The 25,378-nt window shown below is 45.2% G+C and overlaps 2 protein-coding genes across 2 annotated transcripts in view; one reads left to right on the top strand and one right to left on the bottom strand.

The window, feature by feature from the left end:
- Window positions 1–27: 27 nt before the first annotated feature.
- Window positions 28–11,445, top strand: LOC138961609 (small ribosomal subunit protein uS15m-like). The gene is made up of 8 exons (XM_070333278.1): window positions 28–284; window positions 2,395–2,475; window positions 4,219–4,294; window positions 4,931–4,979; window positions 5,285–5,369; window positions 8,470–8,528; window positions 8,791–8,936; window positions 10,617–11,445. Exons 1-8 carry the CDS (start codon window positions 59–61, stop codon window positions 10,903–10,905), a joined length of 1,011 nt encoding a protein of 336 aa, XP_070189379.1. The 5' UTR covers window positions 28–58; the 3' UTR covers window positions 10,906–11,445.
- A 3,031-nt stretch (window positions 11,446–14,476) lies between these two features.
- The window catches only part of LOC138961608 (uncharacterized), an 11,541-nt gene continuing 639 nt past the window's right edge, over window positions 14,477–25,378 (bottom strand). The window contains exons 2-4 of the mRNA XM_070333277.1: window positions 22,076–22,346; window positions 19,578–19,862; window positions 14,477–14,673 (exon numbers count right to left, since the gene is read on the bottom strand). Coding sequence (XP_070189378.1) covers window positions 14,623–14,673; window positions 19,578–19,862; window positions 22,076–22,165 — 426 coding nt within the window. The 5' untranslated portion in view covers window positions 22,166–22,346 and the 3' untranslated portion in view covers window positions 14,477–14,622. The remainder of the gene's footprint in view (window positions 14,674–19,577; window positions 19,863–22,075; window positions 22,347–25,378) is intronic.

The following is a 25,378-nucleotide window of genomic DNA, read 5'->3' as shown; positions in this document are numbered from 1 at the left end:
GCAATGACCTTACAGGATATCCCATCGGCTCTTTCCGGTCAAACACTTCCTGTGTAACATGATGGCAGGAGCCGTGAAAAATGAAGTCAGCGCTTTGTCAGTTCTTTTGAGGAGGTTATATGTACATAGAACTGGCATTGACCATGCTTACACAGAGAGAAGGAATTTTTCGTCAGTCTGCCTACAGCACAGAAGTCAGATTGTACCACTTGTGAAAACGGTCCCAGGAAGCGCGACCCCAAACTCCCACTGGCAAAATGTCGTCTGCACTGGCTCAGTCTCCGGTCTGAGTTATTGTCTTTACGTTTTAATTTGTCATATTAAATTTATTAACTGCATCTGCAAGTAATAGGGGAAGGATTTTTCGGACATTTATTTGGTGTAGGGGAATGGATGTGGAGAGAATACATGTGCAACCTCTTAATAAACAGTGTGAAACCTCAAACAGCAAGCTGACCTTGAATGGCTTCGTCACATCCCACACTCTCTCTCTCTCTTTTTCTCTCTGTCTCTCTCTCCCTTCCTCCCTCCCTCTGCCTTGATTTTTAAAAAATGCATTCATTTTTCTGTAATGTACCAGTGCTCCACATCCTCAACATTTTTAGAGACATATCATATGTCTTGCGGAGAAAAGAAAATGTATTCATAACTCGATCCTACCAACAATTCAAGGGGTGGGTTATAGATGAGACGAGGAAAAAGGGGGGGGGGGGGGGGAGGGACCTTTTCTAGGCTACAACTAATTCTGTGCTAGTTACATTTTCAATTATCAATTCTCTTGCGTTCAATAAACTTTAGAAGACACATGCAGTTGACTAGTTTCTACAATGCTTCGGTTAGATTTACTATGCAAATAGGAATGATTGGTTGCTGAACGAATAAACAATTCAAGTACAAAGTAAAACAAGTCGCGTAAGGCGAAAATACAACATTTGGTCAAGCTGTCGTACTCACAGAATGAAACTGAACACACTGCGTTTTTTTCTCTCACCAAGACCGTATACTCGTAGCATCGTCAGTCCACCACTCGTGGCAAAGGCAGTGAAATTGACTAGCCAGAATAGCACAGTAGTGTTTTCGCTAAGCAGGATAGCACGTTTTTCTGTATCTCTGTTCTTTTTAACTTTCTGAGCTTGTTTTTAATTAAAATATATCATATCTATATGTTTTTGGAATCAGGAACCGACAAGGATTAGGAATAAAATGAAATTGTGTGTAAATCGATTCCGGACATTTAATTTTAATCATAATTTTCAAATATATTTTCAGAGCTTGTTTTTAATCTAAATATGACATATTTATATGTTTTTGGAATCAGAAAATGATGAAGAATAAGATAAAATTGTTTTTGGATCATTTTATGAAAAAAATAATTTTAATTTCAATTTTACGATTTTTCATGACCAAACTCATTAATTAATTTTTAAGCCTCCAAGCTGAAATGCAATACCAAATTCCAGCCTTTGTCGAAGATTGCTTGACCAAAATTTCAATCCCTTTGATTGAAAAATGAGGGCGTGACAGTGTGGCCTAAACTTTTGCAAAAAGCCGGATATGACGTCATCAAAGACATTTAATGATTTATAAAAAAAAAACATAAAAAAACATCCGGGGATATCATACCTAGGAACTCTCATGTAAAGTTTCATGAAGATCGGTCCAGTAGTTTTCTCTGAATCGCTCTACACATACACACAGACACACACACACACACACACACACACACACACAAATATACACCACACCCTCGTCTCGATTTCCTGTCTATGTTAAAAAATTCAGTCAAAACTTGACTAAATGTCAAAAAGCGAAAGTCGTGTAAATTCACTGATGCCATATTTATCAGAGATCGAGATCCCACTGAAATAAAATTAGATGATATTAAAAATTTAATTTAATAAGAAAGTTAATGCGTTGTGATAACTGTCATCTGCTACATGTAGAAGTTTTCTGGCCTAACGTCTTCTTTGCAGTCAGGATATTGTTTCGATTTTTCATCAAGGTCCAACTAACTTTTCATCTTCTTAGTCTGGGAACAGAGGGTGGGTTGGTGGGGATGTGAAGGTGGGTGAAGTTTGACGCGTTCTGTACAAGTCCAAGGGGGTAAGCGTTCTTGTTTATGGGATAAAACACCGACAGTAGACCACTTGACATTTTTTGTTTGTTATTTTGTTTGGTTATTGCTGGCAGTGGAAAAAGGTTGTTCCCGTTTTCTTTCAAGGTCAGAGCATGTACTGGATGAAAACTTCAACGTTCTGATTCTTCTGTTCTCGTCTAACTATGGCTCTGAGTCTGATCCAATTGTTTCAAGTGTTTATCTGGTGTTGTTTGATTTCACATGTTTGGAACATACATTTTGGTCTCTGATGACAGTCTTCTATAATGTGTCTGCAGGATCCTACCTCTGGTCGAGGCGAACCTATGCCAAGGCTCCCCCCTCTCAACCCAAAAAGCCACTGTCTTTTGATTATTCAGGTAAGAATGGAGTCTCTGTCCTTTAATTATTCAGGTAAGAATGGAGTCACTCTCCTTTGATTATTTAGGTAATGGAAACATGGTACTGCAGTATTTACCACACTGTGTGAGTATGATATTATTTACCTCAGGCAGGAATGGCACATTGTGCTATTAACCACACACAGGAATGACACATGGTACTATCTACCATACGCGGGAATGACACAATTGGACATTTTACCACAGGCTGGAATGACACCTGGTACTATTTACCACACACTGGAAAAACATGGTAATTTTTACCACATGCGACAATGACACAATCGTGGTACTATTTAGTACATGCAGGAATGACACATTTGTTCTATTTACCACACCACTGGTGGGAGTTTTTTGTGTGTTTTGTGCAAGTGACCTGTGATACCAGAGTGTTGCATTGTGCTACTGCTAAAGTATAAATATCAAGCATCAAAACAAAATTTCATGCAGTTTTATAAAAGCCTTAGGGTTTTAAACAGGGGCAGTTTGGCAGCCATCTTGGATTGCTACCATGGCAACCGATGGTCAAACAAATATTTTTTTCATTTTCTCAGGAGATGGACTGAGTACTTAAATTCTAAAACAATTGTTGACCCAAGAGTTATGAAACAAAAAAAATCACTTTTAACACCAAACTCAGTTTATTCAATTTTAATATTGTGACACATGTATATTATTTGTCACTGAGGATTCACACTTAAAGGCACAGAAAGCCTCCCGTAAACCATCACAGATACTGTCAGGCTTTTACACACAATATAAACACCCTTTCATTTAAACACTCACCGCTTGAGAACATCCTAGGTGCCCTCCGTAAAGAGCGAGCAATTTTCAAAGAATTTATTTTTGCGTGGTTTATCTTACCCCTGAGCCATCGTGAACCCGTGTGATCCAGTTTCCCTTTTTCACAATGCAGTCGTCCGTTAGTAATTTGAATGCGACTCGCTGTGAGCTTATCTGCAATAGCACGTACCTCTGACTATGCACGAAACAAACAGCTGTTGTTCACAAGAACTCTCGCGATGGCTTTTGACTGTTCAGAGGAACTGGCGATAGGCATAAACCGTCATCTGCTACGAGAACCACGACCTTGCGTGACCCTGCTTCCGGGCGTTTCTTTTTTCAAACTTTCAAAACTTTGAATTGTACTGATCTTGTCTTGATGAAAAAAAGAATTCTTTTATGATTTAAGAATATTTGTGTAACAAGCTGTCAATTTATTATTTAGATTTTAAAAGTTAGCTCTAGCGCCAAAACGCACCACGGTCCGATTGTCTCTGAGACAATCTGCAAACTTAATTCTTTGAAAATTGCTTGCTCTTTACGTAGGGCACCTAGGATGTTCCCGTTTGGTGAGCTTTCAAATGGAAGGGTGTTTGTACTGTGTGTAAAAGCCTGACAGTATCTGTGATGGTTTAAGGGAGGCGCACTGTGCCTTGTAACCTTTACACTGGTGCAATTCTGTAACACATGTTACATAGCCACTGGTGAATTAACAGAGAGAAAAATAAAGAAAAACGGTCATATAGGTTTTCACATCCATGGGAGGTAATTGGAACCGACCAAACAGACTGAGCCAGTAGCGCGATATATGTCGTGACAACCAGGAGACAGTATACGTAAAGTAGCGCGACATATGTCGCGACAACCAGCCTAAGGGTTAAGTATAATGCTTATATTTTATTTACTAATTTAGCGAATCCTCTTGTGTGTTGTTTGCAGGTGACCTAATGACCCAAGCACCACTCAGCCCACAGGATCTTCACACAAACTTCAGACGTGTGCCACAGTTAGACGAGTGAGGATAGTTCCTGTAAATTTTATAAATTACACATTGGCAGCGCTGAAAGTCCACAAAATGGGCCACTCGCCTTTGGCTAGTACTTCTCATAATTTACTAGCAGAGAGCAAATTTTACTTGCCAAACCAACCATTTCAATTTAGTGTTTCAGCAACTTTACTCGCCTTTAGCGAGTTGATTAACAATTCTACTCGCCATTTACAGATTTCTACTCGCCATGGCGAGTAAAATACTCACCACTTTCAGGCCTGATTGGTGCAGCCATGTCTTGCTTGAGTGGTTTTGCCTATAACACACATTCCTTTTTATGTAGACCATCATGTGAATCCCAACAGATCCACACAGGTATTTTACATGGTTACTGAAGCATGATTGAAAAAGTTTTCCAAGGTATTAGTACCATGGTGACATTTTACGCATCTGTACACACTCCTTCACAAGTGTCCGTACTTTGTCATGCTAATATTAAATTAATATTCTGTGTTTATTATGTGTACACACTGCCATGTGACTTTTTTTATCTGCTCGCACTTTTTTCACAACTTTTTGTACCCAACTGTTTGTACCCATTGCCATTATGACATTCATTTATCAGTATACAATGCTTTGTGACTTATTTCTTTGGCATTTCAGGTTATCAGAATCTGTTCAAAAGCTGTGCACCATTGACTTTGCATCAGGGGTATGTCTGGTTTTTTATTTTATCTGTTTTGCACTAAGCAGCTCACTTTTTAGATGCACCACCTCAACAACAGTGCTTATCCATTTTATTCATTGAATTAGTTAAAGTCGTAGACAAAGCTTCATCATTAAGCAGTATTGGATATTTGTTAGTTGATTGTTGGTTGATTTAACATTCATTGATTGTTGGTTGATTTGACATTCATTGAAATGGATACGGTCAGAGAAGGGGCTTTGTCGTAAATCAGTGTGTGATATTTGTTAGTTGATTGTTGGTTGATTTGACATTCATTGAAATGGTTACAGTCTGAGAAGAAGCTTCATCGTAAAGCAGAGATGAAAGAGCGAATCCTGTTGCTGTTTGGGAGTGAGGCTGACAGAGAGATGCAGGGTAGGTGCACATTATCCTTGCCCTCTTGTGTGTGTGTGTAGTGAGGTGAGATGGATATGTGTGTGTGTGTGTAAGGGTGTAAGGAGGGTGTTGGAGTGTACGTTTGAATATCTGTTTGGATGTGAGTAGTGTGGGTGGATGTCTGTATGGATGTGGATGTCATCATATAACCCATATCATGTCCTTAAAGGTGGTCGTCTACATTTTTGCTTTTTTTCAATAATCTTATGGTTAGATTTTGATACAAAATTATGTCAAATGATGAATGAACCATGGGGAAAAAAGTTATAGAAAAAAAATATATGTAAAAAAAGATTATATTTTTGGGTAGCGTGACTCACGCTTCCAATATTTTGTTTTCTGTTTGCTGAGAACATGTGCTTTGCCTAAAAATACTGACCAATCAAATTCATGTCACTATGCTTATAGCCACGCCCAAACAAGTGCAGCAACAGTTTGACACTGGATCGACGGAGCGCTGTCCAAGCTTTTTTTTAAACGCACGAAATGCACGGGATTTGAGAGGAGTTTTGCGCTTGGCATTTTCCAAATAAGGATATCCTACTATGAGTACTACGCTGGAATACTACAATGAATTTTCAAACGGCTACACTGGCTTCGTCTTTCCTGATCGAAAGGGGGTGTATTGTTGATATTTGTAGATTATAGACTCTGCATTTTAATGGTCAAATGGCGATTTCGGTATAAAAATGTAGACAAGGACCTTTAAGAGGCGAAATATTTAGCCAGTAGGACAGTAAACATTCTCTCTTTCCTTGGGTGGATGTTTCTGAGGGTGTGTAGGTGTACATTTGTATTTTCGGTGGATGGTAGTCTGTGTAGGTGTACGCTTAAATGTTGGTGTTTGGTAGAGGGTGAATGGGAGGGTGTAAGTCTGTGCATGTAAGGGTGTGGGGGGGGGGGGGTATGCCTGCATGAATGTGAGATGGATGTCTGTATAATTATGCGGGTGCAAAAGTGTACATGTATGTGGATTGGTGGGTGTCCATATGTGTCTTTGTCGACATGAGGGTGTCGGGATGTAGGTCTGTGTGAAGTTGAGGGTGTGTGGGTAAACATCTGAGTGGTACTAGTGTGTGCAGATGTGTGTATGTATGGGTGTAGGTTGGTGTGGTCAAAAGGATGTGTGTGTAATTCTGTGTGAATGTTAGCCTGTGTTGACTGTATGCATGAAAGATTACAGACACTGATCAGTATTTAGTAGAGTAAATGTTTTGTCTCACAAAATTTAGGATGGTAACAGTGTAAATGTTTCCCGCAGTGGGGCACTGCGGTTATGAAATTAAAGGCCCCTCCTGTTTTTGGAACCGCAGGAGCTTTCTAGTTTGCTGTTAGGTAGATTCTTGGTTCCTCTTTCCTGTCATGCTCTCTTTTTCTTCATGAATTCTTTTCTTTTTTCTGCCTTCTTGCTCATTCACCTGTATTTTTTCCAAAAATCTCTTCTCTTGCCGCTTGTCTCGCGATTCATGTATAGTTTAATCTGTTAGTGTTCTGATGTAAGTCCAGCAGTAGATAGGTTAAGCCTATTTTAACATACTGGAAACTGGTAATCTTCCAGTAGGTATTAATTTAGTTTTACTAAAGCCTGCTGGGACACAAGTAATGGGTTAGTGCATTTGTAAACAGGAATCGCTTGACAAGTGGCCCCCTTCATCCCCCCCTTCCTCGTCCTGATATGGCTCTGCGTAGTCGGCTGGACGTTAAGCAACAAATAAACAAACAAACAAACAAACAAGTGTAAATGTTGTGTCCGATGACAGTAACCATGGCAACACTGTCAATGTTTTGTCTGATGACAGTAGTCCTGTTAACAGTGTAAATGTTTCGTCTGATGACGGTCAACATAGTGACTGTGTGAATATTTCCTAATGACTGTCGCCATGGTAACAATGAATGTTTCGTCTGATGACCGTCACTGTGGTAACACTGTCAATGTTTTGTCTGATGACAGTAGTCATGGTAACACTGCCCCTGGAGCAATTTTTTGATTAGTGCTGTTGTGATCCTGCTGGCGGTGAGCTCACCACATCCTGTGACTCAGTGTTAGGTGGTGGTGGTGGTGGTGGTGGGGAGGGGGGGGGGGGGTTGAGTGGGACTTTGATGTGTGATTTTTATTTTTTTCTATATTTTTAGCTGCATTATTTTAGTCATTCATGAGTGGGTGGGTGGAGGGGATGGGCTAGTTCTAACTATGCATTAGATTATAAAATTGTATTCTGTGTAGACCCTTCCACCAGCATCTTAGACCACTCTTTGTACTTTTTCTTTTAATAGATGATTGTCATTTGTTTTACCTCATGTCTGCCCTGCGTGTGATGGTGTGATCGTGACTGCTGTAGTGTGGGCGTGTGTGTGTTGGTGTGTATGTCAGTGAATGTGTGGGCGTGTGTGTGTGTGTGTCAGTGTGTGTGTGGGTGTGTGTGTGTGCGTGATTTTACCAACACTACGCTAAATTCCTTGTGCTTAAAATGTTTTTTTAATGTCACTTGGCTCAATAAATACTGTATTCTGTATTCTGTATTCTGAACAAGAAACAATTAACAAGTGGCTCTATCCCATCTCCCCCCTTTCCCCTATCCCATCTCCCCCCTTTCCCCGTCGCGATATAACCTTGAATGGTTGAAAACGACGTTAAACACCAAATAAAGAAAGAAAGAATAAAGATGGTAACACTGTCAATGTTTTGTCTGATGACAGAAGTCATGGTAACACTGTCAATGTTTTGTCTGATGACAGTAGTCATGGTAACAGTGTCAATGTTTTGTCTGATGACAGTAGTCATGGTAATAGTGTCAATGTTTTGTCTGATGACAGTAGTCATGGTAACAGTGTCAATGTTTTGTCTGATGACAGTAGTCATGGTAACAGTGTCAATGTTTTGTCTGATGACAGTAGTCATGGTAATAGTGTGAATGTTTCGTCTGATGACAGTTGTCATGGTAACAATGAATGTTTCGTCTGATGACAGTCAGTGTAGTGACAGTGTAATTATTTTCTAATGACCGTCGCCATGGTAACAATGAATGTTTCGTCTGATGACTGTCAGTGTAGTGACAGTGTGATTTTTTTCTGATGACAGTCGCCATGCTGACAGTGGACATCAGAAACATGATTCCGCACATCTTGGGCATGAAGAAGGTACAGTGTGTGTGTGTGTGTGTGTGTGTGTGTGTGTGTGTGTGTGTGTGTGTGTGTGTGTGTGTGTGTGTGTGTGTGTCCATGCTTGAGTGTGTGAGTCAGTGTCTGTGTGTCTCTTTCAGTTTTGTTGTTGTTGTTGTGACTATAACAACTATGACAGTGTTTTTTGTGATCCTCATAACGGTGACTGTTGTTGTATCTGATAACTGTGACTGTGTAAAGTGCGGATCCTGACAACGATGACATTTCCTGTTGTTTTCAGGACAAGCTCAACAAGTCGATGCTGGTGGAAAAAATTCAGATGAGAAAAAAGATCCTGAAGATCCTGCGACGAACAGACTACCAGCGCTTCCTTTGGCTCCTGCAAGAATTACACATACGTTATGTGCTGCACCCATTGTATTATAGGTATGTTAGTGTGTGTGTGTGTGTGAAAATATTAATTAGGGAGGAAGGGAGTAATGAAGGGTATGTTGATGTTGGTGAGCAAACATTAATATGGAGAGAATATTAATGTTGGTGTGTGTGTGTGTGTGTGTGTATGTGTGTGTGGAAACATTAAACATAATTATAGGTGGGGAGGGATGAAGGGAATATTAATGTTGGTTTAAGTGTGTGTGGAAACATTAATATCAATCAATCAATCAATATGAGGCTTATATCGCGCGTATTCCGTGGGTACAGTTCTAAGCGCAGGGATTTTTTAATTTTTTTATTTTATGCAATTTATATCGCGCACATATTCAAGGCGCAGGGATTTATTTATGTCGTGTGAGATGGAATTTTTTTTACACAAAACATCACGCATTCACATCGGCCAGCAGATCGCAGCCATTTCGGCGCATATCCTACTTTTCACGGCCTATTATTCCAAGTCACACGGGTATTGTGGTGGACATTTTTATCTATGCCTATACAATTTTGCCAGGAAAGACCCTTTTGTCAATCGTGGGATCTTTAACGTGCACACCCCAATGTAGTGTACACGAAGGGACCTCGGTTTTTCGTCTCATCCGAAAGACTAGCACTTGAACCCACCACCTAGGTTAGGAAAGGGGGGAGAAAATTGCTAACGCCCTGACCCAGGGTCGAACTCGCAACCTCTCGCTTCCGAGCGCAAGTGCGTTACCACTCGGCCACCCAGTCCTTACATAATATATAGGTGGGGAGGGATGAAAGGAATATTAATGTTGGTTTAAGTGTGTGTGGAAACATTAATATATAGGTGGGGAGGGGGGATGAAGGGACTATTAATGTTGGTTTGTGTGTGGAAACATTAATATATAGGTGGGGAGGGGGGATGATGGGACTATTAATGTTGGTGTGTGTGTGGAAACATTAATATATAGGTGGGGAGGGGGGGTGATGGGACTATTAATGTTGGTGTGTGTGTGGAAACATTAATATATAGGTGGGGAGGGGGGATGATGGGACTATTAATGTTGGTGTGTGTGGAAACATTAATGTATAGGTGGGGAGGGGGGATGATGGGACTATTAATGTTGGTGTGTGTGTGGAAACATTAATATATAGGTGGGGAGGGGGGATGATGGGACTATTAATGTTGGTGTGTGTGTGGAAACATTAATATATAGGTGGGGGAGGGGGGATGATGGGACTATTAATGTTGGTGTGTGTGTGGAAACATTAATATATAGGTGGGGAGGGGGGATGATGGGACTATTAATGTTGGTGTGTGTGTGGAAACATTAATATATAGGTGGGGGAGGGGGGATGATGGGACTATTAATGTTGGTGTGTGTGTGGAAACATTAATATATAGGTGGGGAGGGGGGATGATGGGACTATTAATGTTGGTGTGTGTGTGGAAACATTAATATATAGGTGGGGAGGGGGGATGAAGGGAATATTAATGTTGGTGTGTGTGTGGAAACATTAATATATAGGTGGGGAGGGATGAAGAGTATGTTGATTTTGGCGTATTTGTGAACAAATTAAGATGGAAGGAGGGGAAGGATGAGGAGTTTGTTCATGTTTTAGTGTATGTGTGTGTGTGTGCATGTGGTTGCAAACAGAGCAAAAAAGTTGTGATATAGATATTCATGACTCATTGCCTTGTGGTTTCAGACGTGTGACCAAGAAGTATCGTCGCAAGCAAGAGGTCTGGGAGGCTGCCAACAGCCTGCGTCTGAAAAAAATAGCTGCCCTGAAAGATCAGCTGGAAGCGGAGAAAGCAGAGTTCCTCCGTTATAAAGAAAAAGCGCTGAAGCAGATCGAGGAGGATGCCAAGCACTATGACCTTGACCTTGGCACCTTTGAAGAGGAATTGAAGCGGAAGAGGATTGGGAAGACCTACCCCAGGATCTACACGTGGGAAGAGAGACAGCAGATGGAGAAAGATGCAGCCATGAAATAATCAGAACTGATCCCCATCGGGCAGCAATGAAATAATTTTAACTCACCTCTACATCTTTAGGTGATGGACGCAGTCATGAAATTATCAGAACTCGCCCCTACATCTCTATCAGCAGGCCTAAGATCATGAGGAACACAACCGTCGAACGCTGAAGAAGAAGAAGACCCCTACATCTATAAGGTGAAGGACGGGGTCATGAAATAATTAGAACTCGCCCTTACATAGGTGAAAGGACACGGCCATGAAATAATCAGAGCTGACTGTTTTTCTTTGGACATCATCTTTATACTCCTGCAGAAACTTCTTGCAGCTATATGACCACAGCCTGACTAATTGCTCTTTGTGTTCAGTTCAGGAAGACAAGATTCTGTTCTCTTGGGTCCGAAAACAAGGCACTAAAATTATCACCAACAAATCCTGCAACGATTAGGAAAGGGGAAAACTGTTGTTACATTATGAATTGTTTGTAGCTCCCAGTGTGTGCTTGTATGTATGTGTAAGTGAGTGAGCGAGTGCATTAAAAGATATTCACACAATCTCGCAGATGGTAAAAAGAAGTTTATCTGTTGATATCTGCCTGTTTGTGTGCCTGTGTCATCTGAAGTACATATATTGTGCTCATCTCGGATGTTTCATCATCTACAACACACACACACACACACACAAACGTGACAGAGTTATTTTCCAACATCATCTGTTGTACTATGAAGATTGCAGATGTTATGTAACTGAACACTGCCAATTACCCTGACAATAATTTTACTTTCATAGGGAATGCAGCCAAGAAGTTATCTGATCCAAGTGCTATAATCAAAATGCAGTTATAGACAATAGAATGGAAAGCAGCCAGCCCCCTTGGACATTGAAGAATACTGTTTTCACTTGAGGGCACACAAACACACACACACACATGGCTGTGCATGAATGCACTGACAAACAACACGCACACAATTAATACATTTTTATTGTTAAAAGTACGAACTTAATCCCCGAGTTTGCGTTTTGCACACACACACACAACATACACACACACTCACAGAACACAACTGGCAATCACACAGCATACCACACTACTGACATTCACATAGCATACCACGTTGTATTGACATTTGCATCCCTTTTCACATTGTACTGACACATACATACTATTATCTCATTGCACTTCCATTCACTTCCATTATCACATTGTTCTGACAAAATGGAACAGGACCAAGCCCCTGTGTCATTTTCGGATAATTCGCCAGACAAGCAACAGCAATCGCTTCGTTTGAATATTGTTTTCGAAATTCCTTCAATCAACATAAATCTTTCCAGTCGAACACTTCCAACGAAATCTGTGTGATAGAACACTGCAAATGATATCCCTCCAATCAAACACTTCGAAAGAATGGATTGTATTGTTCACTTTTAATCTAACAGATCCCACAACGCTGAAGTCCTCTGTCTTCTTGAATAAAACCAAGAATGACGTAGTCCGACCATGACGTCTAAACCTATCCGACAGACGTGATGGGGTAGGTGCTGGGAGGAATAATGACGTAGTAAGGGATCCTGTGCTGTCGGACTGTCACACAAGGGCTTCGTTGGGAGGTGTGACGTCGGTGGCAGTTGGAGAGATTATGACGTAGCAATTAAGGATCCCGTGCGTGTCAGACACGGGCTTCGTTGGGAGGTGCTGTGGCAGTGGGAGACGCGATGACGTTGTCGCGGGGTATGTACCCATATTGCTGCAGGCGAGGGGAGAAGACCCACAGCCAGCCTGGCTCGGGCTGCCTCTTGACGTCACAGAACACCACTTCCTCGCTACACACGGAAATATCGTCTGCTCCTTTGCCGGAGAATCTGTGCGCTGTCACGAGTTCCGTGACGTCATCTGTATACCGGGTTGTGAGGTCGATGCCTGCGACATAGAGGAGGAGCCGTGGTGGCCCACGTCAGCTCCTAAGGGCTGCAGAGATATTCCGTGCCCAAGGAAGGCCTGGTGTTTGGGCGTAAAGTTCTCGTGAGAAGAAGACCGCCTGTTGTCTCCCCTGACCGAGGATTGGCTGTCCGACAGGGCGCGCTGTGTGTGCGGCTCGGGTGCCGAGTGTTGGTGCATCAGCGAAGGACGTCGCCCACCCTGCTGGGGTCCCTTCATCGCCACGTCACCGGACACCAGTTTGTCCTGCCGAACACCGTTAGGAGTCGTGAGAGACTGGGGAGAGTGAGGGCCGGAGGGGGAAGGAGGCTGACCTCGCAGCAAGGACAATGGTCTTACCGGGAAGGAGGACGGACAGTGAGGGCCGGAGGGGGAAGGAGGCTGACCTCGCAGCAAGGACAATGGTCTTACCGGGAGGGAGGACCGTGAGTGAGGGCCGGAGGGGAAGGAGGCTGACCTCGCAGCAAGGACAATGGTCTTACCGGGAGGGAGGACGGAGAGTGAGGGCCGGAGGGGGAAGGAGGCTGACCTCGCAGCAAGGACAATGGTCTTACCGGGAAGGAGGACGGAGAGTTGCGGGCTGGAGGGGGAAGGAGGCTGACCTCGCAACAAGGACAATGGTCTTACCGGGAGGGAGGACGGAGAGTTGCGGGCTGGAGGGGGAAGGAGGCTGACCTCGCAACAAGGACAATGGTCTTACCGGGAAGGAGGACGGAGAGTTGCCGCGGGCTGGAGGGGGAAGGAGGCTGACCTCGCAGCATTAAGGACAATGGTCTTACCGGGAAGGAGGACGGAGAGTTGCGGGCTGGAGGGGGAAGGAGGCTGACCTCGCAGCAAGGACAATGGTCTTACCGGGAAGGAGGACGGAGAGTTGCGGCCGGCTGGAGGTTCATGTGCGCCGTGTGTCGGTCTCGCTGGATGAGGAGGTGGCAGGTGTCTGACTGGATACGGTGACGTGCGAGTGACTGGATATGCCGGCTTTCAGTGATATCGACGAAACGAGTACAGGAAATGCCCCCGGCCGGGTGTATTCCCAGTATACAGGAAAAACGTCTACAGGTTGAAATGTACCTCCAGGGAATCTACCCACTTTGGGTCGACATAGACCCCTTCTGCGTCACTTGGCGGGATTAACGTCTTGACGGCGTAACGTCAGTCGTAATCCGACTACTGAGCACAATGAACAGCTTCAAGCTGAGGCCTCTCGGGCTGCACCTCGATCGCGCTATGACATTGGGATCGCAAGCCTGTCATGCACCATAAACGGAACAAAAGTGGAGCAACCATTTTCATTCCCATTCGGAACTCTACGCTGCGTAAAGCTAGTCTTTGCGCTCCGCGTGTCGAAGTTGATGACGCTTTGCAGGAAGGAACATATATCAAAGACCTTGTACACGTAGCTACGGTAGCGTGTAAAGGACGCTTTGCATAACGAAGACCTGTGAAGGCATTCTGTGTGTGTGTGTGTGTGTGTGTGTGTGTGTTTGTTGTGTTTGAATGTATTGAATGTACTCAAGCTTAGCAATATTCTTGTGTGCTGCACGTGACGGTTGAAATAAAATCTTATATATCCGACACCCCCGCCGCGCGCGCACACACACACACACACACACACACACACACACATGCGCGCGCACAGTTTAAAGGCAGCACTGATGGCACAATGCTCATTTACTGCGAGAGCAAAAAAACCCAGTAATTCCGATCCTCTTCATGCTGACTGTCAGTCATCACGGACTGGGGAAGCAGGGCCGAAGATGAAGGCACAGCAGCTGTTCACCCCAGATCACCACGTTGTCTCACCAAAGCCTTTCACGGTCTGGGGCGTAAGAACTCCTCTGTATGCGTTCCTGAACACAAGAGTTGCAGATGCTTAGACGACTTGATTTCTAACGTAACTTTTATGTACTTTTAAAAATGTCTCATGCCCGAAAATAATGCCTACAATTCAGTCGCGTAAATCGAAATTAGTACATTTATTCAACCTGTCGAACTCACAGAATGAAATTTAACGCAGTGCATTTTTTTGGACAAAGACAACATTAGTTATTACTCTGTCGATACCATGCAGCCTAGATATCGCCAAGATATACGGTGGGACTGGTGACCACAACATGGGCTGAGTGACTGGTGAACACAACATGGGCTGTGTGACTGGTGACCACAACATGGGCTGAGTGACTGGTGAACACAACATGGGCTGTGTGACTGGTCAACACAACATGGGCTGTGTGACTGGTGACCACAACAAGGGCTGTGTGACTGGTGAACACAACATGGGCTGTGTGACTGGTGAACACAACATTTGCTGTGTGACTGGTGAACACAACATGGGCTGAGTGACTGGTGAACACAACATGGGCTGTGTGACTGGTGAACACAACATGGGCTATGTGACTGGTGAACACAACATGAACTGTGTGACTGGTGAACACAACATGGGCTGTGTGACTGGTGAACACAACATGGGCTGTGTGACTGGTGAACACAACATGGGCTGTGTGACTGGTGAACACAACATGGGCTGTGTGACTGGTGAACACAACATGGGCTGTGTGACTGGTGACCACAACATGGGCTGTGTGACTGGTGAACACAACATGGGCTGTGTGACTGGTGACCACAACATGGGCTGTGTGACTGGTGAACACAACATGGGCTGAGTGACTGGTGAACACAACATGGGCTGTGTGACTGGTGAACACAACATGGGCTATGTGACTGGTGAACACAACATGGGCTGTGTGACTGGTGACCACAACAAGGGCTGTGTGACTGGTGAACACAACATGGGCTGCGTGACTGGTGAACACAACATGGGCTGAGTGACTGGTGAACACAACATGGGCTGTGTGACTGGTGACCACAACATGGGCTGAGTGACTGGTGAACACAACATGGGCTGTGTGACTGGTGAACACAACATGGGCTGAGTGACTGGTGAACACAACATGGGCTGTGTGACTGGTGAACACAACATGGGCTGTGTGACTGGTGAACACAACATGGGCTGTGTGACTGGTGAACACAACATGGGCTGTGTGACTGGTGAACACAACATGGGCTATGTGACTGGTGAACACAACATGGGCTGTGTGACAAGTGAACACAACATGGGCTGTGTGACTGGTGAACACAACATGGGCTGTGTGACTGGTGAACACAACATGGGCTGTGTGACTGGTGACCACAACATGGGCTGTGTGACTGGTGAACACAACATGAGCTGTGTGACTGGTGAACACAACATGGGCTGTGTGACTGGTGACCACAACATGGGCTGTGTGACTGGTGACCACAACATGGGCTGTGTGACTGGTGACCACAACATGGGCTGTGTGACTGGTGACCACAACATGGGCTGTGTGACTGGTGAACACAACATGGGCTATGTGACAAGTGAACACAACATGAACTGTGTGACTGATGAACACAACATGAGCTGTGTGACTGGTGAACACAACATGAACTGTGTGACTGGTGAACACAACATGGGCTGTGTGACTGGTGAACACAACATGAACTGTGTGACTGATGAACACAACATGAACTGTGTGACTGGTGAACACAACATGGGCTGTGTGACTGGTGAACACAACATGGGCTGTGTGACTGGTGAACACAACATGGGCTGTGTGACTGGTGAACACAACATGGGCTGTGTGACTGGTGACCACAACATGGGCTGTGTGACTGGTGAACACAACATGGGCTGTGTGACTGGTGAACACAACATGGGCTATGTGACTGGTGAACACAACATGGGCTGTATGACTGGTGAACACAACAAGGGCTGTGTGACTGGTGAACACAACATGGGCTGCGTGACTGGTGAACACAACATGGGCTGAGTGACTGGTGAACACAACATGGGCTGTGTGACTGGTGACCACAACATGGGCTGTGTGACTGGTGAACACAACATGGGCTGTGTGACTGGTGAACACAACATGGGCTGTGTGACTGGTGAACACAACATGGGCTGTGTGACTGGTGAACACAACATGGGCTGTGTGACTGGTGAACACAACATGGGCTGTGTGACTGGTGAACACAACATGGGCTGTGTGACTGGTGAACACAACATGGGCTATGTGACTGGTGAACACAACATGGGCTATGTGACTGGTGAACACAACATGGGCTGTGTGACTGGTGAACACAACATGGGCTGTGTGACTGGTGAACACAACAGGGGCTGTGTGACTGGTGAACACAACAGGGGCTGTGTGACTGGTGAACACAACATGAACTGTGTTACTGGTGAACACAACATGGGCTGTGTGACTGGTGACCACAACATGGGCTGTGTGACTGGTGACCACAACATGGGCTGTGTGACTGGTGACCACAACATGGGCTGTGTGACTGGTGACCACAACATGGGCTGTGTGACTGGTGAACACAACATGGGCTATGTGACTGATGAACACAACATGAACTGTGTGACTGGTGAACACAACATGAACTGTGTGACTGGTGAACACAACATGGGCTGTGTGACTGGTGAACACAACATGGGCTATGTGACTGATGAACACAACATGAACTGTGTGACTGGTGAACACAACATGAACTGTGTGACTGGTGAACACAACATGGGCTGTGTGACTGGTGAACACAACATGGGCTGTGTGACTGGTGAACACAACATGGGCTGTGTGACTGGTGAACACAACATGGGCTGTGTGACTGGTGACCACAACATGAATTGTGTGACTGGTGAACACAACATGGGCTGTGTGACTGGTGAACACAACATGGGCTGTGTGACTGGTGAACACAACATGGGCTGTGTGACTGGTGAACACAACATGGGCTGTGTGACTGGTGAACACAACATGAATTGTGTGACTGGTGAACACAACATGGGCTGTGTGACTGGTGAACACAACATGAACTGTGTGACTGGTGAACACAACATGAACTGTGTGACTGGTGAACACAACATGAACTGTGTGACTGGTGAACACAACATTGTATGTTTGGTAAACGGACTTCAACAGTACGACGTTATTGCGAGTAATTTATTTTAGGTGCCTTTTCTTTCATTTAGTTATCGATTTCAATTTTTGTCAATAAAAATTGCAAACGAAATCGAACTTCTAAGAAATACCCAAAAAGATCGAAAAACATCAAATTCTACCGATGTCGCTTTGCATCACGTGGCTTTCAGTGAGATCGACGAAACGAGTACAGCCGGAAATGCCCTCGGGTGTATTCCCTGTACACTGAAAAAGCGTCTAGTACAGGAAATGTACCTCCAGGGAATCTACCCACTTTGGGTCGACATAGACCCCCTTCTGCGTCACTTGGAGGGATTAACGTTTTGACGGCGTAACGTCAGTCGTAATCCGATTACTGAGCACAATGAACAGCTTTAAGCTGAGGCCTCTCGGGCTGCACCTCGATCGCGCTATGACCCAGCTAGTCGAGCTGGTTGACCGTGCCCGGGGTCCTGGTATGCGAGCAGAACTGGTGACTGGTGAACACAACATCAGTGTGGGTGAACCTACCGTGCCCGGTGGCCTGGGTGGCGAGCATGACTGGTGAACACAACATGTGGGTGAACCTACCGTGCCCGGGGGTCTGGGTGGTGAGCATGACTGGCGAACACAACATGTGGGGGAACCTACCGTGCCCGGGGTCCTGGTTTGTTTGTTTGTTTGTTTGCTTAACGCCCAGCCGACCACGAAGAACCATATCAGGGCGGTGCTGCTGTGACACATAACGTGCGCCACACACAAGACAGAAGTCGCAGCACAGGCTTCATGTCTCACCCAGTCACATCATATGTTATTCTGACACCGGACCAACCAGTCCTAGCACTAACCCCATAATGCCAGACGCCAGGCGGAGCAGCCACTAGATTGCCAATTTTAAAGTCTTAGGTATGACCCGGCCGGGGTTCGAACCCACGACCTCCCGATCACGGAGCGGACGCCTTACCACTAGGCCAACCGTACCGGTCGGGGTCCTGGTAGGCGAGCAGAACTGGTGACTGGTGAGCACAACATGTGGGTGAACCTTCCGTGCCCGGGGGCCTGGGTGGCGAGCATGACTGGCGAACACAACATGTGGGTGAACCTACTGTGCCCGGTGGCCTGAGGGTTGGCAAGCATGACTGGTGAACACAACATGTGGGTGAACCTACCGTGCCCGGTGGCCTGGGTGGCGAACATGACTGATGAACACAACATGTGGGTGAACCTACCGTGCCCGGGGGTCTGGGTGGCGAGCATGACTGGTGAACACAACATGTGGGTGAACCTACCGTGCCCGGGGGTCTGGGTGGCGAGCATGACTGATGAACACAACATGTGGGTGAACCTACCGTGCCCGGGGGTCTGGGTGGCGAGCATGACTGGTGAATACAACATGTGGGTGAACCTACCGTGCCCGGGGGCCTGGGTGGCGAGCATGACTGGTGAACACAACATGTGGGTGAACCTACCGTGCCCGGGGGTCTGGGTGGCGAGCATGACTGGTGAACACAACATGTGGGTGAACCTACCGTGCCCGGGGGCCTGGGTGGCGAGCATGACTGGTGAACACAACATGTGGGTGAACCTACCGTGCCCGGGGGCCTGGGTGGCGAGCGTGACTGGTGAACACAACATGTGGGTGAACCTACCGTGCCCGGGGGCCTGGGTGGCGAGCATGACTGGTAAACACAACATGTGGGTGAACCTACCGTGCCCGGGGGTCTGGGTGGCGAGCGTGACTGGTGAACACAACATGTGGGTGAACTTACCGTGCCCGGTGGCCTGGGTGGCGAGCAGACCTTGCGGCGGATATGACCTATGGATCCATCACAGGACTCGCTGCCCACCTGCACAAAGACTGTCTCGGACTTGCGGACATCTATCGTGTTGTCCATCCAGGCTGCCCACTGCACGCTAGCGTCCGGCATCACCAGCGCGCGTGATCCCCGCTCACAGGCCAGCTTGGGCCTGCCGTACGGCGGCTTGACGCTCCGACCCAGCCACGCCCGCGACGCGTCCGGCGACTCTGACGTCAGCAAGCCGATGGTCATTTGCTGCACCCACCAAGCAGCACACATGTCAGAGATAGAGTATCGTGGAACCCCCCCCCCCCCCCTTTTTTTTTAAGACCCGTCATTTTAAGACTTCTTCCCGTTTAAGACCCTGTTTTCTTTCAGGGGCGTCCTGGAACACATGTCAGAGATAGATTACTGTTCCTACATGTCTTGTCTGTGATAGCAGGGGCCTATATGCAATGGTGTCAGAGATATAGTACTGTTCCTACTTGTCTTGTGTGTGATAGCAGGGGCCTCCTAGCACAGATGTCAGAGATAGAGTACTGTTCCTACGTGTCTTGTCTGTGATAGCAGGGGCCTATATGCAATGGTGTCAGAGATATAGTACTGTTCCTACATGTCTTGTGTGTGATAGCAGTGGTCTATATGCAATGATGTCAGAGATAGATTACTGTTCCTACATGTCTTGTGTGTGATAGCAGTGGCCTATATGCAATGATGTCAGAGATAGATTACTGTTCCTACATGTCGTGTGTGTCATAGCAGTGGCCTATATGCAATGATGTCAGAGATAGATTACTGTTCCTACATGTCGTGTGTGTCATAGCAGTGGCCAATATGCAATGATGTCAGAGATAGAGTACTGTTCCTACATGTCTTGTGTGTGATAGCAGTGACCTATATGCAATGATGTCAGAGATAGAGTACTGTTCCTACATGTCGTGTGTGTGATAGCAGTGGTCTGTATGCAATGATGTCAGAGATAGAGTACTGTTCCTACATGTCGTGTGTGTGATAGCAGTGGCCTATATGCAATGATGTCAGAGATAGAGTACTGTTCCTACATGTTGTGTGTGTGATAGCAGTGGCTTCCAAGCACACACACACACACACACACACACACACACACACACACACACACACACACACACACTTTGCGTCTGTCAGGCGAGTGTAAAGGTGAGTATTTATTGGTTGGGCGGGGGTTGCGTCAGTTAGGCGATAGACAAGGTGAGTTTTGATTGATAGGGCGGAGGTTGCGTCAGTTAGGCGATAGACAAGGTGAGTTTTGATTGATAGGGCGGGGGTTGCGTCAGTTAGGCGATAGACAAGGTGAGTTTTGATTGATAGGGCGGAGGTTGCGTCAGTTAGGCGATAGACAAGGTGAGTTTTGATTGATAGGGCGGGGGTTGCGTCAGTTAGGCGATAGACAAGGTGAGTTTTGATTGATAGGGCGGGGGTTGCGTCAGTTAGGCGATAGACAAGGTGAGTTTTGATTGATAGGGCGGGGGTTGCGTCAGTTAGGCGATAGAGGTTGCATCAGTTAGTCGAGTGACAAGGTGAGAATTGCTTGTATCTCTTAAAATGAGGGTGGGGTGCGGGTTGCGTCAGTTAGGCGAGTAACAAAGTGAGAATTGCTTGTATCTCTTAAAATGAGGGGGGGGGGGGGGGGTGCGGGTTGCCTCAGTTAGGCGAGTAACAAAGTGAGAATTGCTTGTATCTCTTAAAATGAGGGTGGGGTGCGGGTTGCGTCAGTTAGGCGAGTAACAAAGTGAGAATTGCTTGTATCTCTTAAAATGAGGGTGGGGTGCGGGTTGCGTCAGTTAGGCGAGTAACAAAGTGAGAATTGCTTGTATCTCTTAAAATGAGGGTGGGGTGCGGGTTGCGTCAGTTAGGCGAGTGACAAAGTGAGAATTGCTTGTATCTCTTAAAATGAGGGTGGGGTGCGGGTTGCGTCAGTTAGGCGAGTGAGAAAGTGAGAATTGCTTGTATCTCTTAAAATGAGGGTGGGGTGCGGGTTGCGTCAGTTAGGCGAGTAACAAAGTGAGAATTGCTTGTATCTCTTAAATTGAGGGTGGGGTGCGGGTTGCGTCAGTTAGGCGAGTAACAAAGTGAGAATTGCTTGTATCTCTTAAAATGAGGGTGGGGTGCGGGTTGCGTCAGTTAGGCGAGTAACAAAGTGAGAATTGCTTGTATCTCTTAAAATGAGGGTGGGGTGCGGGTTGCGTCAGTTAGGCGAGTGACAAAGTGAGAATTGCTTGTATCTCTTAAAATGAGGGTGGGGTGCGGGTTGCGTCAGTTAGGCGAGTGACAAAGTGAGAATTGCTTGTATCTCTTAAAATGAGGGTGGGGTGCGGGTTGCGTCAGTTAGGCGAGTAACAAAACTTAGAATTGCTTGTATCTCTTAAAATGAGGGTGGGGTGCGGGTTGCGTCAGTTAGGCGAGTAACAAAGTGAGAATTGCTTGCGTACCTGCTCACCGCCCTCGGTCTTGCGTTTGGTTTTTTTCTTTTTTTTTTCGTGCTCCATCAAAAGCGTCAAGGGGCCCGTTTCGATCTCCATCCTTCTGAATGCTCCTTGCGGGCTGCTCTCCCCCTATCCTCCGCTGATTGGTCTCCCCTGATCCGGCACTTCCACCGGTTGGTCTCCCCTGATCCGGCACCTCCACTGGTTGATCTCCCCTGATCCGACACCTCCACTAGTTGGTCTCCCCTGATCCGGCACCTCCACTGGTTGGTCTCCCCTGGCCCGACGATGGAGATATTTGTATCACATACACTGATTAACAGTTCCGCGGCCATTATGGAATTCGCGCATGCGCAAATCGTTTTTTCGATTTTTTTCTTATTATTATTCTTCCGGTTGATTAGAACGCGTAGATTCACGGTCTGCAGAAAGTACAATTTTGTAGTCTTCTAGCCCTGAAGTTGCTTTTGAATGTCCGAAGAAAGAGTGGAAAGGTTCTTAAGATTTCATCGGGCACACAAACGCGCGATTTTCCTTTTTTCCCCCTTTGATTTGAACGCATCCGAAGATCGTTTTTGCGAGTGTTTTTGTTCTTCCTCCTCTTCCGGTTTTCTTCTTCGTTCCATGTAAACGCCGGAATTGTTACTGGAGAATTAGGTATAAATGTACTAATGACTGTCATTTAGGAACCTACGCTAAACAAGAAGCCAAGGTGACCTTAAATGGTACTAAGTGTGTTGTCACCATGACGAGGTGTGCCAAATATGATGAGAACAGCCCCTGTAGGTCGGGACTAGTAGGAGTGACAGGATAGACAGACCACACCATATACACCAGACTAGACACATAGTAAGACTACTATGATAGTGTTGGTCCAGTGAACGATACTTTCCGCCGGTGACTAGACTACAAACCAGAAAGACTGACCATGCACCAGATCATAAACCAGAAATACCAGACCATACACCAGACAGATAGACCAGACCATACACCTGACAGACCAGGTCAGTCATAAACTAGACAGACCAGGCTATACGCCAGACAGACCAGACCATAAACCGGACTGACAGCCGGCATAAACGATATACACCAGTTAACAGTTTCGGCGTTTACATCAGTGGAACGAAGAAGGAAAGCGGAAGAGGAAAAAGTACAAACATACTCGCAAAATAGCAACTTCAGGGCTGGAAGACTACAAAATTGCACTTTTTGCCGACTGAATCTACGCTTTCTCAAATCAACCGGAACAGGCAGAAGAAAGAAACAAGAAGGGAAAAGCCCATACGACTCACATGCTTGACCTTGACCTTTACATGACCTTGACCTTCAGCTAAACCTAGCAAAGACATCATACACTAAGAACTGCTTTACACATTTTTCCTACCAAAATACATGTGACCTTGACCCAAGGTCAAGGTCATCCACGGTCATGCAACACAAAGCTGTTAATTCAAGACATAGGAAGTACAATGGTGCTTATTGGCTCTTTCTACCATGAGATATGGTTACTTTTAGTGGTTCACTACCTTATTTTGGTCACATTTCATAAGGGTCAAAGTGACCTTGACCTTGATCATATGTGACCAAATGTGTCTCATGATGAAAGCCTAACATGTGCCCCACATAATTTTTAAGTTTGAAACAGTTATCTTCAATAGTTCAGGGTCAAGGTCACTTCAAAATATGTATACAATCCAACTTTGAAGAGCTCCTGTGACCTTGACCTTGAAGCAAGGTAAACCAAACTGGTATTAAAAGATGGGGCTTACTTTGCCCTATATATCATATATAGGTGAGGTATTAAATCTCAAAAACTTCAGAGAAAATGGGGAAAATGTGAAAAATAGCTGTTTTTTAGACAACATTTATGGCCCCTGCGATCTTGACCTTGAAGCAAGGTCAAGATGCTATGTATGTTTTTGGGGCCTTGTCATCATACACCATCTTGCCAAATTTGGTACTGATAGACTGAATAGTGTCCAAGAAATATCCAACGTTAAAGTTTTCCGGACGGCCAGAATGACGGACGGACGGACGGACGACTCGGGTGAGTACATAGACTCACTTTTGCTTCGCATGTGAGTCAAAAACTCGCGAAAAAATTATCTGCGGATCATTTAGGAACCTACGCTAACAAGATGGCGCAAGCTTCATTCAAATTAGAATGAAGCTTGCGCCATCTTGTTAGCATAGGTTCCTAAATGTCTGCGGATGCGCATTTTCTCAAAAACAGGAAACCGGAAGAGGAAGAAGAAGCAAAAGTGCTCGTAGAAAAAGATGTGCTCATGTGCGAATCTAAAATGGCCGCGGAACTGTTAATACACCGATTAAAGCAAGTTCCGGTTATAACCATCAGAAAACAATAAATTGTGCGTTCTTACGACCATTGAGGTCTGCACTCTGTTAATGACTTTGTTATTATCATTCTCTTCAAGCCTCTCTGTCTAATAAGTCGAGCCAAAATGGGCTACGTTCAGCCTGTGTAGGGGAAGGGCCCCTAATATGGACCACTTTTTGTTTCATGCTGATAACTAGCTTGTTTTCTTGCGAAGAAGTTTCATTTTGTGTTTGGTAGTCCTTCTCTCTTAGGTTAACCGTTAGGCCTAATTAGAGTGAAATAGCTTTGATAGACATTCAGCAAAAATTAAATACAGAAAAAATCACAAAGGGTCCATATTAGGAGCCTGGGCGCCTAATATGGACCAGTGAAGCGGCCTTCACGAATCACTGTAAAAAGCCCCCTATATTTCAAAATAACATGAAACAACTTAGTGTACAAGTCAGCCTAATTAAAATATGCTCTAGATTTATCTGTTTCGGGTTGATGAGAGCATTATTTGAAGCACACCAGGAAACTAAAGAAGCTTATCAAAAACAGAGTGAAAATAAGTGAAATTATCAACTTCCACGAAAAGAAGACTTTTTGTTATATTTTTGTTAAATCTCGAGGGCTAGTTATAGGTTATTTCCAGCAAGCTTCTTAATGAATTAATGAAAATAGCCTTTAGCTTTTATTTTCTTCGATTTGTTGAAGGTGGTCCATATTAGGGGACTCGCACATACTTTGAGATTTTGCTGTTATTTTTTGTTTGCCGAGTAGAAACTCGGGGTCAACACTGCTAAAATGCAACAAATGCGGTCTTAGCTGTCATAAAAAGCAATTTTTGTGTGATAAAAGCTTTGGCTGTGGACAGAAACGAGTCCGTTTTAGACGGCAAATTTAGAGTGAACGCTGCCAAAAGTGAAAAAAAGAGAAAAAGCCTAACGGTTTTGAGATTTGTGATTCTGCAAGTTATCCAGAGAGGGTGA

Source organism: Littorina saxatilis, linkage group LG3, assembly GCF_037325665.1.
Source record: "Littorina saxatilis isolate snail1 linkage group LG3, US_GU_Lsax_2.0, whole genome shotgun sequence".
NCBI classification, from domain to species: Eukaryota; Metazoa; Mollusca; class Gastropoda; order Littorinimorpha; family Littorinidae; genus Littorina; species Littorina saxatilis.
This window is presented reverse-complemented; position numbering and strand designations above follow the sequence as displayed.